General features: G+C 40.1%; 1 protein-coding gene across 1 annotated transcript in view; it reads left to right on the forward strand.

Annotated features, from left to right (window-relative positions):
* NPEPPS (aminopeptidase puromycin sensitive) overlaps positions 1–7453 on the forward strand; it is a 135401-nt gene extending 127948 nt beyond the window's left edge. The window contains exon 23 of the mRNA XM_089674315.1: positions 6288–7453. Coding sequence (XP_089530441.1) covers positions 6288–6440 — 153 coding nt within the window. The 3' untranslated portion in view covers positions 6441–7453. The remainder of the gene's footprint in view (positions 1–6287) is intronic.
* Positions 7454–15148: the final 7695 nt, after the last annotated feature.

The following is a 15148-nucleotide window of genomic DNA, read 5'->3' on the forward strand; positions in this document are numbered from 1 at the left end:
CTGTCCGGCAGTCCCTAAAAACTCATCTCTTCAGGGAAGCCTATAACTCCTCCTAGACATTTAACACTTCCATCAGCTCATCCCACACACTTAGAACCTTTTGTGCCACTTGCCCCACCCTATTAGATTGTAAGCTCTTATGAGTATGGCCCACTTAATCCTCTTGTTTTGATTGTAATGTAGCTGTACTGTCTCCCTTCATATTGTAAAGCACTACACAAATTGTTTACGCTATATAAGTCCTGTGTAATAAGAATACTGATGTTGTCCTAGTACTGGATTTACAATATCATTGATTCCTATGTAAGGTATGTAGTGTCTGCTAGCTACAGGACACATTTTTGTGCCTTATATCTCCCATTGTAAATTCAGTGCACCTGCATGCTCTTTGAGTCTTTACAACACCTTGTATCTCAGACAGTCTTGGCTTCTGTTCAACCTCAGTAATTTTTTCAGGATTTCTAGCAAAACCTGTTGCATTCCTCTAAAGAGATATGATCCGACTTACCTTGGACCTCAAGACACTTGCCACCTTTGTTCGGCTTTTGTGAAATACAGATCCCTGTCTCTATACACCATTCAGGCATAACACTGACTTCTCACCATTATCCATCAAGACATGGACTCCACTAGACCACTGAAGGTATGCTGTGGTATCTGGCATCAAGCCATCACAGGCAAATTTAAGTCCTGTGTGTTGTGAGGTGGAGGATCCATGGATTGGATTTTTGACACTGGACATGGTTCAGTGAAGGATACCCTGACAGGGCAGGTCTGCAGCTCCACAAGCCACAAACTGAGATGGACTGTACATTTTGACCTTTTTATCGGAACAGCATTAACTTTTAACAGTTTGAGCTACAAGTAGCTCTTTGATTGGATTACTAGCCTTCTGTCTCCACGTGTGTTAATGAGCATGTCCATGACCCTGTCACTGGTTTGCCAGTTTTCCTTCCTTGGACTGATTTTGGTAGGTCCTGACTGCTGCAGAACAGGAACATCCCACAAGAGCTGTAGTTTTCGAGGAGTTCTGACCCAGTCATCTAGCCAATACAATTTGGCCCTTGTCCGAGTTGCACAAATCCTTACGCTTGGCTTTATTTTCTGCTTTCAAAACATCAGGGACATGTTCACATGCTGCCTAATAAATCCCCACTCCCCCTACTTTCAGATGCCATTGTAATGAGATATTCAATCAATAAATAATTACTTTACCTGTTGGTGGTCATAATGTTATGGCCTGGTGTATGTACTTCACATCAGTGCTTTCTGTGTTTCACTTTTGGAGAGCTACACTTCCAATTCATAGCCTTGTCTATAGACCAAACTACAGTCCTGAGGGTTTTTACCAAACCTTGGCCCTGCTCAGAGCAAGGGGCATCCATCTTGGCATACCTGCACCAGCCTACGGATGACCTGGAAACGCTTTTAGATTTTCAACTAGTTCCTGAATCAGCACAACTCCTATGTCATCCCATCGCCATGTCTGGAATACCTGGGCATGCTGCGGGACACCAGGGAGGCAAAAGTATTATTTACTTGTGCAAAACCGACTAAAGATCTCTCTCTTTCAAGGGTAATATTGCTCATTTTTTCTTGTGTATTGGGATCCTGTGACTAATTGTCTCTTCCTTGGAAGTCCTTTCCTTATGCCCAGTCTCACAGAGTTCTCCAATAGACTATTCTGGCCAATGTCTCCTCTATCCTTGGCAAATTAGATTTTTTGTTACTTCAAACAAAGTTGAAACAACTGTCATAGTTCCAGTTGCCCACAGTATCTCTGGGAGACCCTTCTGTCTGAGTTACACCTTGGATGCAAGCCTCTCCAGATGGGTGGCGCTCAGTGTGAGCAAAAACTATTGTGCCAATCAACATTCTAGAAATCTTGGTGATCCTCTTGTCTCTACTACACTGGCCAACCCACCAGCAGGGCATCCCAGTTTGACAGTTGCAGACCTATGGTCCAGTTTGACCGTTGCAGACCTATGGAAATCAATAAAGCAGAACAAAGAGTCAGACAACACAAAGTTGGCAATTAAAAGGCAGACTTTCTAAACCCTGTGTTTTTTGTAATTAAAACTGTCAACCTCACGCTACAAATGAAAAAAACTCCTTCAAATTAAATAGGTCTAAAAACACAAAAAAACAAAACACCAGTGCTCTAATCTTCATGCTCCACATGTAAAACTGTATATGTCACTTGGTGAGGTGTAGCCCTCTAAAGATGGGGGGAGTCTTGATACCAGCCACCAGGTGCCAACGAGCACCATCATCCCAGGACTCCAGTCCTGTAACATTGACCCATTAGACTTCATGTTTGTTTTTTTACATTTGTTTTGTGAGAATCCATTTGTTATGTCTTTAATAAATTCATTTGTAACCACGTTAATGCACGAGGAGAGTGCGCCCTTTTGTGTTTTCTGTTTGCATGTCTAAAATCACATGCTACATTATATTTTAACTACTTGAACTCCAGGAGGTTTTACTCTCCATGACCAGGGCAAATTTTTGCTAATCAGCACTTTGCTACTTTAACTGGCTAGTGACTCTTGAGAAAAAAAAAATCAGTTCTCAGTGAAGAAAGTTCACATCTCCAAGTTTCCTGAAGCTCAAACAAGTTCTAGAGGTTTTTTTTTCTTTCTTTCTTTGTTGCTCAAATCGTGCAGATTTGCATGTTTTTGATTCCATAGAAATGAACAGAAACTATCGATTTGTGCATTTTGGCACATTTTTCTGCTCATATGAAAACATGTAAAAAAAAAAATAGAATAACTAAATGTTAAAATAAATACATCAATAAATAAAAATAATCAAGAAACGTTAAATAAAATAAATATGTAATAAGGAATAAATATTTGCCCCTAACCCTTAAATAAATAAGACTGTAACAAAAATAATAAATAAGAAGATATTAAATATAATATTAACCCCAACCCCTAATCCTAACCCTTGTACCTAACTCTAACCCTTTTACCCTAAGAAAAAAAAAAATATGAATAATTAAAGATTAAATAAAAGCTGATGGAAAAGCTAAAAAAGCTGAAAAGCATAGCTATTATAAAAAACAAGGAAGCTCAAAAACGTGCGACAAAACGCCAAAAAGGCTCAATAATGCGAAGCTCAGGTGTGAATGTAGCCTAACAGGAAGGCTGTTGAAGCCCAGGTCTTGGGGCACAGAGGGCTCTGTTTGTCGCAAAAAGCCACGTCCTACTTGTGAAGCTGGTCTGAGGTATTTGCTTGACTAAGGCTACGTTCACACTAGCCTTGTGTGCAGGCAGCAGAGAGGCGTTTGGGAAGCGTTTTTACCGCTTCCCAAACGCCTCTGCCAACTCTGCACATTACAGCACATGGTGCTGTTCTAACAGGAGCGTTTGCGTCGCGGCAAAACGGACGCCTCTGGTCGAGTTTGCGGTTGCGGGGCGTTTGCGGAGCGGTAACACCACTCAAATGCATTATAGGCGTTTGTGGGGCGTTATTAACGCTCGGCAAACGCCTAGCAACCGCCGCTAAACCGCGCATGCGGCGTTTGCGGAGCGTTTGCCGAGCGTTAAAAACGCTCCGCAAACACCGGACCAACGCTTGCCAAACGCTTTGGCAAAACAGCCTAGTGTGAACGAGCCCTAAGACTTTCAGCTGCCCTATGAACTGATTGTAGCCTCAACTACATACAGTATACAGCGCTGTGTTCCAGCAGTGGGATGGGAACTTCCCATCCCACACCTGGAACAAACTTGAGTTGGGTTGAGCACTGTTCAGCCATTCACAGGGATCTTTGTATGAAAACAAGCCTCCCTCTTATGGGGCTGGGGCTTAGATCGTGACCTCATCTGCCTGCCAGTCACAGGAAGCTTTGAATCCAATTAGAAAATACACAGCTCCTTGTGAGTGGCTGAATGTTCCAATATTGTGTAATATTCCTACAGAAGGATAATGAAAGTGCCCCATGTGTTTATAATGTCCACTATCAACATTAAAACATGTAAACACGTGGGACACTTTTTGTATGCCTCTGTAGGAATATTACACAATGTTATATCCATATTATGAGATTCATATGAATTTGTTTCCCATTGCATGTGGCACTTATTACTGTATTTATGATTGCATGATGCATTTTTTATATATATCTTGCTTGCACTTTGTGATAGCGAGAGATAGATCTAGAGAGATAGATACAGTGAAGGAAATAAGAATTTGATCCCCTGCTGATTTTGAATGTTTGCCCACTCACAAAGAAATGATCAGTCTAAAAATCGAATGGTAGGTGTATTGTAACACTGAGACAGAATAGCAACAAAAATTCCAAAAGAAATGCATGTCTAACAAATTATGCACTGATTTGCATGTTCATGAGGGAAGTATTTTTGATCCCCTATCATTCAGCAGGATTTCTGGCTACCAGGTGTCTTTCATACAGGTAACCAGCTGAGATTAGAAGCAGTCTCTTAAAGGGAGTGCAGCTAATCTCATTTTGTTACCTGTATAAAAGACAGCTGTCCACAGGAGCAATCAAACAATCAGATTCCAAACTCACCACCATGGCAAAGACCAAAGAGCTGTCCAAGGATGTCAGGGACAAGATTGTAGACCTACACAAGGCTGGACTGGGCTACCAAACTATCGCCAAGCAACTTGGTGAGAAGGTGACAACAGTTGGTGCAATCATTCGCAAATGGAAGAAAGACAAAACAACTGTCAGTCTCCCTAGGTCTGGTGCACCATGCAAGATCTCACCTCGTGGAGTGTCAATGATCATGAGAACAGTGAGGAATCATCCCAGAGCTACACGTGAGGATCCTGTCAATGATCTCCAGGCAGTTGGGACCACAGTCACCAAGAAAACAATTGGTAACACACTACACTGACAAGGATTGAAATCCTGCAGTGCCCGCAAGGTCCCTCTGCTCAAGAAAGCACATGTCCAGGCCTGTCTGAAGTTTGCCACTGAACATCTGAATGATGGAGAGGAGGACTGGTTGAAAGTGTTGTGGTCAGATGAGACCAAAATCAAGCTCTTTGGCCTCAACTCGCTGTATTTGGAGGAGGAGGAATGCTGCCTATGACCCCAAGAACACCATCCCAATTGTCAAACATGGTGGTGGAAACATTCTGCTTTGGGGGTGTACCATCAAATCTTGGGTGAGAACCGTCTTTCCTCAGCCAGGGCATTGAAAATGGGTCGTGGATGGGTGTTCCAGCATGACAATGACCCAAAACACACGGCCAAGGTAACAAAGGAGTTGGCTCAAGAAGAAGCACATTAAGGTCCTGGAGTGGCCTAGCCAGTCTCCAGACCTTAATCCGATTGAAAATCTGTGGAGGGAGCTGAAAGTTTGAATTGCCAAACGTCAGCCACCAAACCTTAATAACTTGGAGAGGATCTGTCAAGAGGAGTGGACCTAAATCCCTCCTGAGATGTGTATAAACCTGGTGGCCAACTATAGGAAACGTCTGACCTCTGTGATTGCCAACAAGGGATTTACCACCAAATACTAAGTCATGTTTTGTGACGGGGATCAAATACTTATTTCCCTCATGAACATGCAAATCAGTGCATCATTTGTTAGACATGCATTTCTTTTGAATTTTTTTGTTGCTATTGTCAGTTTTACAATACACCTACCATTCGATTTTAGACTAATCATTTCTTTGTGAGTGGGCAAACATTCAACATCAGCAGGGGATCAAATACTTATTTCCTGCACTGTAGATGTAGAGATCTAGAGAGATAAAGAGATACAATTTTTTTTTTTACAGTGATTTGGTTTCCATGGTAGGGATTATTTAGGTGATATACGTTGTTGGGGGGTAGGGTAGCACTGTTCATGGTTTACATTATATATCCTAATCTATATTGTAACACATTAATCCCACCTAATCCTTAACCTTACTAAAACTTTAAACCGAAAACATTCCTTTTACTTGAGCATGCACCTTTCTAATCCATATAACTCTTCTGTTTATCTAAAGTATCAAACTTTTTCTGAATTGTGACCTTTCCTGGAACTACGGATTTGCCTGCACCAAGAAAGAGCTTAGATTTTGGCTCCAAAAAATAATTTTCTTTTCATACTGTGCAGTCACACAACACAGCAGGGTTGGCTGGATCTTGAGAGGGATATATGCTACTATTCATGTGTTAGCAGATTAACCGCTCCTTGTCTGTTACAAGTGCAGGTTTGGCTCATGTTGACCCTTGAACCTAAAATATAGCGTGTAGTGTTTGAGATGATGTTTTTTTTTTTTTGTACTGACATTACTTCTTTTCTGCTTGTCTTTCACACTAGGCATTTTTTGAAGCTCATCCAGCGCCCTCTGCAGAGCGAACGGTGCAACAGTGCTGTGAAAATATAGTCTTGAATGCTGCCTGGCTGAAGAGAGATGGTGATGCCATGCACCAGTATCTACTGCTGCGCAAGTCGCCTTCATCTGCTGTGTGAATGTGCACAGTCATTCCCATCCGCCTGCTGTCTCACCGCCCCAACAGGCTAGACCCTAGGCCCCCTCTATGGGAGGCTCTGTACTTGTCCTCCCTCATCCCTCAACACCCTTCCACCTACTGGGGAGCTGGTCGGAAAACAGAAACCCATGTCAGCTCCTGCTTAGTCCCCAATCAACTCCTTAGGGATTTTATTAAATTGCTCAGTCAGTCTGTACATACGGGAAAAAAAACACAGCATCACGCTGCTAACTGTGAATCGCCATAAACCTCTTCCGAGGGAATTCTGCCTGAGAGTAGACCAGGAGAGGGACTTTTCAATTGGCTTTTGAGAGGCAGATATATCTGACACCACTGTAGGTGGTTATCTGTAGGAAAAGGGAGCGCAATCTGACAAGTTATTACAGAGTGTGAATTAGCCAAGGCCAGGTATGGAAAGTGGCTGGGTATATAGATAGTCCTTTATTTTTGATGAGGGGGTCATCCCCTCCTGTTTGCTCCCTTAATTACCTCTTGTATTTCCCATCATAAGAATACTGTAACTGTTGGTTTCCTGTTGTCTGTTTTGGAGTTTAACCCATTGTACTGGAAGGAATATTTAATCTTAGGGGTCTGAGCACAATACATTCTCATGCCCACGACTCTCAACTTTTCAGTGGCCTGGACAAATAACCCCTTCAGTACTGCAAAGCCTTGCGCAGTGGCAGCCTGTTTGCTGTCGATGGACTTGTCCTTAATTTCGATTTGTTAACTATGCTAAAGAAGAACACAGTGAACTGCCTGTGCTCCTGTTCTTAACATCTGTCCTCTGCCTATCCTCTCCTTTTCCTGCATAATTTCTAGGTTTCCCAGATTGTGAAGCCTAATGGCGTAGTGGCAGGGCCATGGGCCTTGGTTCTCAGACTTACCGGATTCCTCTTTTGTGCTATTGTTTTAAATCACAAAAATAAAAACTATTAAAAAAAAAACAAACAGTTGGCGTTAATAAAGATAAAATGTGAGTGTGTAACAGAACAGTGGTCTTGTCTTTGTGAATTATTGTTTCTCTGTATTTTTTACCAACACTTAAAGGGTGAAGCTTTCAGTGGTATTTCCACTTTTGCAGGCATTTGGTAAAATCCCATTCTGTTTGTGTTATTTACACATCATACCTAAAAAATAAAAAAAAAAACAATTTCCTACCTTTCTAGTTGTTTCTTTCAGTCAGGTGTATACATAGGACCTCAAGCTTGTCTGAACACTTGAAAGCAGTAGTAAACCTCCCAAAAAAGGAAAAAAAAAAAAAATTACCCTTCAAAATAATGCCATATTTTTGTAGCACATTATGAAAGACTTGCCTTAGGACAAATCCCTCCAGTGGCGTGCTGTTGCCACTGACAGGGCTTCCATCTTCACCCGGTCTTCCTTATGATTTTGCATGTTCTGGCTGCTACATTGGCTGAGTTGTGTTGACGTTACTCCCATGCATTTCTGCCACGGCACAGAGCACTGAAGTAACGGCACGGGTATGCAGTTGCGTAAAAATGCAATTGATCCTGACTTCTCTGATCCTCCCCGTCTTCCAGTGCCCCCCTCTTATCCCATAACACATATCGTGTGGAGTCATTCTGCACATGCTCAGTTTAGTGTGTATTGCTAGAGAGGGTTTTTCTTCTTTTTTTTTTTTTTTTTTTCTTCTTGGGAGAATGCATGTGATCATCACAGGGCCAATCAGCACTGTCCAGACAGGTCATGGATTCTGCATCCTCCTACAAGCTTTAACCGGTGCGCTGCTGGACACTGAGAGAAGTCACAAGACTGCTCTAACTGCTGAGGAGAAAAGGTATTTAGCAGTTTATATTTACTAAAATAATAGCATTTCTGTGTACTGTGGGAGACCAAATAGAGAGAGTGAATGCAGGGTTCTGGGTTGGGTAACACTTTACAGACAGTTTTTGAGATCTAGTTTACAACAGATGCGATCTGCTAGCATAGTTAGTGAATTACAGTGTGAGCCTCCTACGCTACTAAATGAACAATATTATAGAATGGGGGGGCTGCTAGCTCCCAACCATATACCAAATGGATACTGAAGTGGACAAATACAGTTGTGTTCAAAATAATAGCAGTGTGTTGAAAAACGTGAATAAAGCTCAAAATCCTTCTAATAGCTTTTATTTCCATACACACAAATGCATTGGGAACACTACACATTCTATTCCAAATCAAAACATAACGAAAAATATCAAATTTGTGTTCCTCTAAAAAAAAAAAATGAAGAAAAGTGAATATCGGCCTGTTCAAAAAAATAGCAGTGTTTGTATTCTTCTTTACAAACTCAAACATTCACTATATAAACTGAAAAATGTTTGAAGATTTTGCTTTCCTTTGAATCACTTAATTAGTATTTAGTTGTATAAGCACTGTTTCTGAGAACTGCTGTACATCTGTGTTGCATGGAGTCAACCAACTTCTGGCACCTGTGAACAGGTATTCCAGCCCAGGATGATTGGACTACATTCCACAGTTCTTCTCTATTTCTTGGTTTTGCCTCAGAAACTGCATTTTTGATGTCACCCCACAAGTTTTCTATTGGATTAAGATCCGGGGATTGGGCTGGCCACTCCATAACGTCAATCTTGTTGGTCTGGAACCATGATGTTGCACGTTTACTGGTGTGTTTGGGGTCGTTGTCTTGTTGGAACACCCATTTCAAGGGCATTTCCTCTTCAGCATAAGGCAGCATGACCTCTTCAAGTATTCTGATGTATTCAAACTGATCCATGATCCCTGGTATGCGATAAATAGGCCCAACACCGTAGTATGAGAAACATCCCCATATCATGATGCTTGCTCAACCATGCTTCACTGTCTTCACAGTGTACTGTGGCTTGAGTTCAGTGTTTGGGGGTCGTCTGACAAACTGTCTCCGGCCACTAGACCCAAAAAGAACAATCTTACTTTCATCAGTCCACAAAACGTTGCGCCATTTCTCTTTTAGGCCAGTCAATGTGCTCTTTGGCAAATTGTAACCTCTTCAGCATGTCTTTTTTTCAACAGTGGGACTTTGCGGGGGCTTCTTGCAGATAGCTTGGCTTCACATAGGCGTCTTCTAATTATAACAGTACTCACAGGTAACTTTAGACCTTCTTTCATCTTCCTGGAGCTGATTGTTGGCTGAGTCCTTGCCATTTTGGCTATTCTGTCCATTCGAATGGTAGTTTTTTTGCTTTCTTCCACATCTTTCAGGTTTTAGTTGCCATTTTAAAGCATTTGCGATCATTTTAGCTGAGCAGCCTATCATTTTCTGCACTTCTTTATATGCTTTCCCCTCTCCAATCAACTTTTTAATCAAGGTAGGCTGTTCTGAACAATGTCTGGAACGACCCATTTTCCTCAGAATTTCAGAGAGAAATGCACTGTAACCAGCATGTACAACATTTGTTGCCTTCCTTCCTTAAATAAGGGCAATAATTGCCACCTGTTTTTCAAAGAATGAATGACCTCATTAATAGAACTCCACACTGCTATTATTTTGAACATGTCCCTTTCAATTAGTGATTCAATTACACAGAATCAGCAGCAGGCATGTCATGACTGTTGGGTCTGTTGGATTTCTATTACTCTACTACACCTGCTAGTAAATTATTTGCCATGTAGAAATATATTTTCTACCAAAAACAGGGATTGATCAGGTTAGTGATGTCTGACTGCTATTATTTTGAACACAACTGTATATATAAACTGGTGCAGCGCTTACCCTGAAATACTGCCTTCTAATAATTAAATGCAATTGATATTGTTTAGAAATAACTTATAAGTGACTATTAATGTATACTGGGAATAATAATCCCTTTATCGTGAAGTGAACTGATCCACTCGGGGATCTAAAGTGAAATCAAATAAGTGACTAAACATGGTACCAAAACAAACAGTGAAAGCAAAAAGTCCAAATGGGACTGCACTGATGTGAACAAAAATAAAAATATGAATAAATTGTATATAATGAATCTCTGAAATTGGGACCAATAGCTCGCACTATACTGATCACAATGGCTAAATAATGCCTGATAAAGTAAAGAAACAAGTGACAATAAGTGAATCCCTAAATAAGGGATCAGATTCCACAAAAGTGACAAGTGCTGTGATATAACCATAAAATATATACCAAAATTAAATGAACATTAAAAAATTATGTGAAAAAAAAATCAACACCACTTGATTTTAAATACTATTATGCAATAAGTCCAAAAAAAATATATAAAAAGTTCAAAGGTGCGTGAACACCAAATAATCCAATGATTTTAGAGCATGCAGGTGATAAAGTGGATGTACTTAACAACCAATGCGAAATAATCCATAGGCGGCTGAATTGCCCCCTCACCTCCTCGAAGTGACTCAAACGGGCCAAAACGCTTGTAGAAACAAAAAAGGACCCTAACTGTGGAAATCATTTAATTTAGTATGCTATGTAAATAGAAATATGCAACAAATAAAAAATAGGTGATATCCCCGTTTGGCTGCAAAAGTGGAGATACACTTAAAGGTTTCTCTTTATGGTGGATGGTCTGTAGCCACTGCCTTGTAAGAGCTCATTTGCAAAAAAAATAATAAATGCACATCTTTTTTAACTGCAAATATATGCCTTTATTATGTTTTTAAAAGGTGGTGTTGGCCTTTAAATTATAGGGATTGTTAGCCCCTGTTTTAACCTCACCTATCTGAGAACAAACCTTTGTGTAGATGTGCCGTGGTTTCCCTATACTAAGGTCAAAACGCACACATACAAGGTAAGCTTGATTGACGGCATTATAAACCTTCGTACCTGCACCTTGTGTATTTCACCTGCATATGCAATGGACATTTAGTTTCCTGGTGTCATTTGTTAACCTGTATGTATTCAGCCTTTAGTAAAGTTTAAACCCAATTCCAAAAAAGTTGGGATGATGTGTAAAATCTACATAAAAACAATGCAATGATTTCCACGCCTCATAAACCCCATATTTTATTCACAATAGAAAATGGAAAACATCAAATATTAAACTGTACCATTTTAACCACTTGACCTCCAAAAGCTTTTACTCCCTTTGAATAGTGCTGTTCAACACTGTACTACAATGCAAATAATTTTTTTTGTTTCACACAAACAAAGCTCTCTTGGAGTGGTATTTAATAAGCACTTGTTTTTGCTTTTAAAAATGGAAAAAGAAACCCTAGAAAAAAAAAAAAAGTATCTTTGTTATCAAATTAAAAAAAAAATAAAAATCTTCATAAATTTAGGCCACAATGTATAGTTAAATCTATATTGATTTGGACACAGGCAAAAATGTATTTATTTTTTCCAGGTATTTACCAAAACATATTCAAGCTATAGTTATAGAATGGATATGGGCTGAAAGTGCACACTCTCAGGTATAATTTGAGGGTATGTACTTCCAAATTGGAGGAAGGGTTTAGGAATTACAGCTCTTAAGAGTAGCCACCCCCCCCTTTTTTCAAGGGACCAAAAGTAATTGGACAATTGAATCAAAAGCTGTTTCATGGCCAGGTGTGGGCTACTCTGTTATTTCATCATCAATTAAGCAGGTAAAAGTCTGGAGTTGATTTCTAAGTGTGGTATTTGCCTTTGGCATCTATTGCTGTGAAACTACATCATGCGTTCAAAGGAGGCGTCCATGCAAGTGAAACAGGCCATTGTAAGGCTTCAAAAACAAGACAAATCCATCAGAGAGATAGCAGCAACATTAGGAGTGGCCAAATCAACAGTTTGGTACATTGATGAAAGAAGAACGCACTGGTGAGCTCAGCAGCATAAAAAGGCATAGATGTTCACGGAAGACAACAGTGGTGGATGATTGCAGGATCCTCTCTATGGTAAAGAAAAACCCATTCACAACATCCAGACAAGTGAAGGACACTCTCCAGGAGGTGGGAATATCATTGTCAAAGTCTACAATCAAGAGAAGACTTCACAAGAGCAAATACAGAGGGTTCACCACAAGGTGCAAACCATTCATAGGCCTGAAGAATAGAAAAGCCAGATTAGACTTTGCCAAAAAAATCTAAAAAAAAAGCCAGACCAGTTCTGGAAAAGCTTTCTTTGGACAGATGAAACTAAGATTAATCTGTACCAGAATGACGGGAAGAAAAAAGGTTTGGAACAGCTCATGATCCAAAGCACACAATGTAATTTGTAAAACATGGTGGAGGCAGTGTGATGGCATGGGCATGCATGGCTTCCAGTGGCACTGGGTCATTGGTGTTTATTGATGATGTGACAAAAGCAGCCGGATGAATTCAGTGTTTAGAGAGATACTGTCAGTCCAGATTCAGCCAATTGCAGCAAAGTTGATTGGACGGCGCTTCACAGTACAGATGGACAATGATCCAAAATACACTGCAAAAGCAACCCAGGAGCTTTTGAAGGAAAAGAAGTGGAATATTCTGCAATGGCTGAGTCAATGACCTGATCTCAACCCAATTGAGCATGCATTTCACTTGCTGAAGGCAAAACTAAAGACAGAAAGACCCACAAAGAACAACTGAAGACAGTTGCAGTTAGAGCCTGGCAAAGCATCAGAAAGGAGGAAACCCAGTCTTTGGTAATGTCCATGGGTTCCAGACTTCAGGCAGTCATTGCCAGTAAAGGATTCTCAACAAAATATTAAAAATGAACATTTTATGTATCATTATATTCATTTGTCCAATTACATTTGAGCCCCTGAAAATGGAGGTACTATAAAAATGGTTGCAGTTCCTAAAATTTGTATTTGGTATTTATGTTCCACCCCTTGAATGAAAGCTGAAAGTCTGCACTTCAGATTAAGTTGGATTGTTTCATTTTAATTTATTCTGATGACATACAGAGCCAAAAGTATGAAATTGTGCCTGTGCCCAAATATATGTGGACCTATGTTTGTGTGTATCTATCTATATCCCACAAATTACCTATTTGGAAAGTAGATGATGAGTTTTTTGAAGTTGTAATGTTTTGTCACAATTATTTAGAAAATTATTTTTTCACTTTTTTTTTTATTTACATATGGTCACCAGTGCAGTACAGCGTTCTCCTATGGCTGGTGTGGCAGTGAGCAGGGATACTGATTGGTAGCAGTATGCACAAAAAAAAGAAATGTATAATTTTTTTACTTTTTTTTTTTTTTTTTCTTGCATACTTTCATCAGAATAGTTTAGTGTCCCTAGAGTGATATTTTTTTAACACTGTTATTGCTTTTAACATTGAAGATCACTGGTATAAAACCATAATTTTAACTGTCAGGAATGGCTTTTCATTCACGACCGCTTGTTTACTGTTGACATGCTGTGATTAGCTACAGCTAATCACATGGTGCAGGTTTCCAGGTACCATGTTATAGCTGTGGCCTAATCACAACAGTAAGCAAGCTGTTCATGAATGAAAGCCATTCATGACAGTTTGCTTACAATAATATAATGTGATTGCTATGTCATAGCATTCACGTGCTGCGAGCCGCTGTGTCCACCAGACACAGCGGTCATGGGATCACAGTGCTGCACGCCCCAGGAGGCTGCATTAGTGTGCCAGGCGCTGTCCCAGGATGTTGCCATGCTTGCCTGTTCCACCCGGTTTCAGTACATTTACTGAGAGCAGGTCAGCAAGTGGTCAAGAAAAAAATATAAGGTAATTTTGAAACTGATGGCAACAACACCTCAAAAAAGTTGGGACAGGGCCACAAAAACATGGCAAAGTGGTACTAACAAGGAAGAGCTTGAAGAACATTTTGCAGCTAATTAGGTTAATTAGTAACAGGTCAGTAATGTGATTTGGGTATAAAAAGAGCATCTGAGAGAGTCAGAGTAAAGATGGACAGATGTTCACCAATCTGTGAAAAGCTGCATCTAAAAATTGTCTAAACAATTTCTGAATAATGTTTTTCAATGTAAGACATTAAATGCGAAGACTTTACATTACGTTCTGTACATGACATATTTAATCAAAAGATTCTGAGAATCTGGAGAGATCTCTGTGCAAGGGACAAGGCCGAAATGCAATATCAGATGCCTGTGATCTTTGGGCCCTCAGACTGCCCTACATTATTAACAGGCATCTTTCTGTGAAAGACATTACTGCATGCGCTCAGGAATACTTTCAAAAGTCACTGTCTATGAACATAGTTCACTGTGTAATCCAAAAAATGCAAGTTAAAGCTCTATCATGCAAAGAAGAAGCTATCTGAATATATTCTAGCAATGCCACAGTCTTCTTTGGGCAAAGCGCATTTAAAATGTTTTGTTGCAAAGTGGAAAACTGTTCTGTGTCCCGACAAATTGAAATGTAATTTTTGCAACCATGGGTATCGTGAACGCAGAAGTCAGTTCAAGCCTATAATCTCTGATGGTATGGGGGTGCATTAATGCATCTGGAATGGGCAGGAATGGGACAATATTTCTCTTCCAAAACTCCAGCAGCTTGCTTCCTCAGCAGACATTTACAGAGTGTTGTTAAAAGAGGAGGGGATGCTGCACTGTGCAAAACATGGTCCTGTCCCAACTTTTTTGAGACATGCTGCTGCCATCAATTGCAAAATTACCTTGTTTTCTTAAAACGGTACATTTTCTCATCTTAAACATTTTGATATGTTTTTTATTTTCTATTGTGAACAAAATATGGGCTTTTGAGATTTGCAAATATTGCATTCTGTTCTTATGTAGATTTTACACCGCGCCCCAACATTTTTGGAATTGATGTTG

Source organism: Staurois parvus, unplaced genomic scaffold, assembly GCF_062004578.1.
Source record: "Staurois parvus isolate SC_StPar_1 unplaced genomic scaffold, SC_StPar_1.0 ptg000151l, whole genome shotgun sequence".
Classification (NCBI taxonomy): domain Eukaryota; kingdom Metazoa; phylum Chordata; class Amphibia; order Anura; family Ranidae; genus Staurois; species Staurois parvus.